This window comes from Mus caroli, chromosome 3 (assembly GCF_900094665.2).
Source record: "Mus caroli chromosome 3, CAROLI_EIJ_v1.1, whole genome shotgun sequence".
Classification (NCBI taxonomy): domain Eukaryota; kingdom Metazoa; phylum Chordata; class Mammalia; order Rodentia; family Muridae; genus Mus; species Mus caroli.
In genome coordinates, this window is record NC_034572.1 from 137,399,364 (window position 1) to 137,404,363 (window position 5,000).

Genomic DNA, 5,000 nt, shown 5'->3' on the forward strand with positions numbered 1-5,000 from the left:
AAAAAAAAAAAAAAAAGGTAGGGGTAACAAAGCCCAAAACATTACACAGTATGAATGAGATGGTGTTTGTTACTCTGCTGTCTTCACATGGAAACCCTTCACCCATGTTGGCTTCTTCCTCTAGGGCACGTGTGTAACAAATTCTATATGCAAATATAGAATAATTTTTTTCAGTCTGCTCTCTTTGTCACATAATGTTACATACATATTACAGGCATAGAAATCAGCACACAGGATGTGTGATAGACGGAAGGGCACGGTCCAGCGAGAGACCCTAGCTCCAACATGTGAGGGTATGAAAGGCAACACACAGCTGCCAGACACAAGCGGTATGCAATTACCAACGTGGAATAATGTCACTCAGGGTTTGAAGGGTTTCTCTAAATTACACGTGGAGCATCTCAGGAAGTTCTCTGTTCAGCCTTCCCCTAACTTACCAAAGGCCCAAGTCTACAAGCCCCACTTCCGAGCTAATTAAAGTGGTGTAGGCTCAACTCCCCAGAGTGGAAGCCCAGTGTGAGAAAGGTAATTTGTCTGTCCAGAACGAAGACGCACCAGCAGCCAGCAAGCATATTTAATAAATGAGCATCAGATGTCCTCCAAGATGGACGTATACAACACCAATTATGTAACCACAGGAAGCTGTGAAGTGATACATAACCTAGAAAGCTTTGCTAAATCTTCCTCCCACTAAAGCACAAAGTTCCGTTACACCTTTGAATGTAAGAAAAGAATTCCAGAGCAGGCAGGAATCTATCTACAAAGGGAAAAGGTGAGTCCTGACTTCTAATATTTTAGAAAGCACCATGGTTTGGGGACTACTCAAGCCTCCTCCAAATGACAGAAGCCAAGAGACCATGTCGGTTCTCAAACACCACTGGACCCAGACTTTAGTCAATATGAGATTTCAATTGAAAACCTTAGTTTCCTCAGACTATACAAAAGCCAAGCTGCACACAGTAACTGAACACCACACTCCTAATGCCATAAACAGACTTCAGGAGGACAAAAGTTTAAAGACCCAAAGATGGGGCTGAGGTTTCTCATTCAATGAACTGCCTTTAAAGGGCGATCCAGATACTCAACTCATTGCTTGTAAGACAGAAGATGGCTAAGTATATTTACTATGCGTCATGTACTAAAATGTAATTGGTTCTACGAATGGGAGGAAAATGGCCAAAATAAATATCCAATTTTTTCTCAACCCCCAAACTCAAGAGCGCAAGCGAGCGAGAGAAAAGAAAATAGTGAAATGGAAGTATTCGTCATCTCTCCTCATCTCATCTCCCATAGAAAAGAAACGCCACGGGGTTTCGGGGAAAATCATTTTAAAGCATTCTCCAAAAAAAGCAGTTTATGCTCCACTAGGAAGCGTGGTTTCATTAGCTCTTCCCTCTTACCCTCTCATTAATATCTCTCTGGACCAAAGTCAGCCTGCCCAGAACCTTTATTTACAAAAACTACCTTGTGAATTGACTGTGCTCATGGTGAGCGGAGCACCAAGGGCAAAAATGTGAGACATTCGTGCCAACAGGGAAATGTGCTTAATTAACACCACCCCCAAAACACAGCGCCTCACCAGTGCCCGGCAGGATTATTTCCTTAAGTTTTATTTCCTTATGCCTTTTATGTGCAATTAATTTCTGAAGGCCACCTGTCTCCCTGTGTTTTAGGAGTAAGGGACTTTCCAACATTAAGAAAATATACACTGGCAGATTCGTCTTCATCGCTTGAACCATATTCTGTGCTCCAATATGAATACCCTACAACTCCTGATCGAGGCATGGGAAACAGAGGCCTCAGATGGAAGGTACAACACAGGCAAAAGCGACTGTCTTCCCTTCCTGACACCCCTTCACAGACATCAGCTCACACACGAGAAGGTGCTACCAGAGTCCTGCTCGCCTTTCTAAAGTGTCCCCTGAACTTGGCTACCATGGCCACTGCCTGTGGCAAGTCTTCACAATCTAACACCCCAACCATCTCCTCCCTCCATCCTTCTGTTCTCCCCATGCTAGAATAAGCTGTAACTCTGTGTGTGTGTGTGTGTGTGTGAGAGAGAGAGAGAGAGAGAGAGAGAGAGAGAGAGAAACAGAGAGAGAGAGACAGAGAGAGAGAGACAGACAGAGATAGAGACATAGAGACAGACAGAGAGACTAAATAGGGAAATAGCATAAAACTAGCATCATAGCAGGTTAAGACACACTTTGGGAATGTGTTAAGCTTTTATATGAATGGGGGGGTGAGGGGGGTGAGGGGCAGTGGAATTCACCATCTTATGTGGAGCCCTTCTGTAATTAGAGATGGCCTTGCCTCTCGTTCAAAATGTGTATCTCCAAATATTTACATTACTCATTCACTGCTCTCTCCACTCCATCCTATAGACTAACTTCATTAAAATTCAAATTAAAATAAAAACCTGTAAGTCCTTCTGGGTGCTGGCAGTCCTTAAAGAAGTCTCCCCACATCTCATGAGGTAACTGGCTAATTTGCAATTTAAAAAAAAAATCTAACATTCTGATTCTTAAATGGTTGCTCTGTATTCCGCCCCTATTAGTAAATTAAATAAAACTGCACAATCTCATGTAATTAACACTTACCAAATAAAGAAAACATTTTAAGCAACCCCATAAACCTAAGCTGGGGAGAAGGGCAAATATGACCGCTCTACCACAGCAGCGTAGTTTCAGAGTTAAAACTTTCTAATATGTGTGCTTCTCCACCTCAGCAAGAATGCAGTGCATTATAGAAGACAAAAAAGCCTAATGCTTTTCTGCTAGACTTCAGAAGCTTGCTAAATTTCTATATACAGATGTGTGTGTGTGTGTGTGTGTGTGTATGACCGCGCACATGTGCGATCTTTACAATAGACATGAATGGAGTCCCCACTGCAAATCCATAAGGAATTAGCAAGTGAAGTGTACACTTTTTGTTTCAATGCAATAACTCAGTGCTGTGTGATTGCCTGGGTTAATGATGAAAAAGTCAAACACACTATCAGAGCTGATGGAAAAATCTATCACCAATCTGAAATTAAAATTCATCTGTGGTCAATAAGATTTAATATCCATGCAAGTGGCGCAGTAAAGAGTAAATGAATCAATGTCATCAATACATAATCAGTATGAAATATGATGTGAGTAAAATTACGCACACGAGTCGTACATTTCACTCTTTTCTGGGCCAGGGTGGAATGAACAGTCTCTTAACTGAAGGTTGACAGTAATTGTTACAAATTAGGCACAGCAGTTATCAAAATGCACTCACTTGCATAGCTATAGGACTTATTAAGGAGATTAAAATAGATCTGAAACTATCCAGGGCTGGGGGGTTCTGGACAACTGTTGAACACCAATTTTCCTTCTAAAGTGCCTCCTAACAGGACGTGATTTGTATACTTGTATAATTTTCTCATTTCTAACTCGGGCCCAAGAACTTCCAAGTTGTGGATCAAGACTCAAGATCTGTCACCTTTAATGGAGCCATTAGTGGCACAGAGCGGCTAGCGAGAACAAGAACTTTGTTTCAGGAGTTGTAACTTACTCAAATTGTACCCAACTACCAATGAGCAAAATGGCCTCCTCTGGACATCACAGAACGTCTTGAAAAACTGCTCCTTTTGGAGCCACCGTGCCTTATATTGCATCTTGAAGAAAGACCTTGAGATTGCTCCCACAGATGTAGAAATCATCCCTCACCACTGAAAACGTTTCTTCTTGTCTCCCAACATCAATATTCTAATTTCCCTTCTGTCACCCCCTAATACATTACTCTTCAAGTTGCAAAGCTCACAGAAGGAAGCAATGACCAGCTGTAGGGAAGTGTTTGCTTGTGGTGAGGTATCTCACCCGTCTTTGCACAGGGACCCCGATGTTCAACATGGGCGGAGCTGGGGATACATAAGCAACTCAAAACTAATGATGCCATTTTAATGGCAAAGGATCCACAATTTGTATTGCACTCATGGATACTCCCTGTATTGGATGCCCTTTGAACTTCCTTTAAAAAAAAAAAAAAAGATGTCAACTGCAACCACCTAAGAATACTCACACCGTGACCAGGCTCAGCTAGCCAACCTGTTCTAATGAAGCTTATTACAAACTGCTGGATAGTCACCTTCTGGTCTGGCAGTAGTGGATTGCTCTGAAGTGAATTCAAATGGCCATTGATGAGGGCTGTGGGTCTATCATGTTCACAAAATAAACTGCCATTGATGTAGTGAAACCGATCCCCTGGGACCAGGCGATTCCGGCAGGTAGAGCATGTGAAACACTGCGGAGGAAAAGAGACCCACGGAAATCAACAACAACAACTTTACCAGCAGCTTTTAAGCAAGCGTCTGTCAAGTACAACAAGATTCAGGCTTTGGTGTTTTACTTCCTTTGACATGAGCCCCGAAGCTAGCCCAAACACAGTCTACTCGACAGTCTACAAGAAGGAAGGAGAGGACACATCTTCGTGCTAAAGGAAGTGTGCCTGTGTGTGCCGGGGCAACCACAGATATCACACACTGCTGTGTCCATCACAGCGTTTGGTGTCTGGGACTTGAAGACAGGACTGGTCACCGAGGAGAAATGTTCTTTCTATCCCCTGTAGGAATGGTATGGTGTTTTAAAGAGATGCAAATGGTACCTTGAGATGATACACATTGCCTTGGGCCCTCATGACGAGTTCACTTGCAGGAATCGACTGTCCACAGGCACTGCAAGCACCACTATTCCCAAATAACCTGCAACAAAGAAGGATGGTTAGCACCGGTAAGCAATCCCAATGCTAAGAAAGGGGAAAGTCAGACCCAGTGACCCTCTGGCTGTCCCTTCTGGAATATTATCCAACAGAAGACGAATTCTCAAAACTCCGAGGAACTCCCACTTCACATTTTTGGGGTGATTTACATAATCCTTTTGGGGAAAGCCAGCTAACTTCTGCCTTCATCAGAGGAAGAGGACAGCTCAGAGTTAACCAAAATATTGACTTCTACCTGTGGCCAAATACAAAAC

General features: G+C 42.9%; 1 protein-coding gene across 2 annotated transcripts in view; it reads right to left on the reverse strand.

Moving 5' to 3' along the window:
* The window catches only part of Lmo4 (LIM domain only 4), a 17,047-nt gene that overhangs the window by 1,382 nt on the left and 10,665 nt on the right, over positions 1–5,000 (reverse strand). For both annotated transcript variants that reach the window (XM_021157962.2, XM_021157963.2), the window contains exons 3-4: positions 4,633–4,729; positions 4,117–4,272 (exon numbers count right to left, since the gene is read on the reverse strand). In XM_021157962.2, the coding sequence (XP_021013621.1) occupies positions 4,117–4,272; positions 4,633–4,729 (253 nt within the window). The remainder of the gene's footprint in view (positions 1–4,116; positions 4,273–4,632; positions 4,730–5,000) is intronic.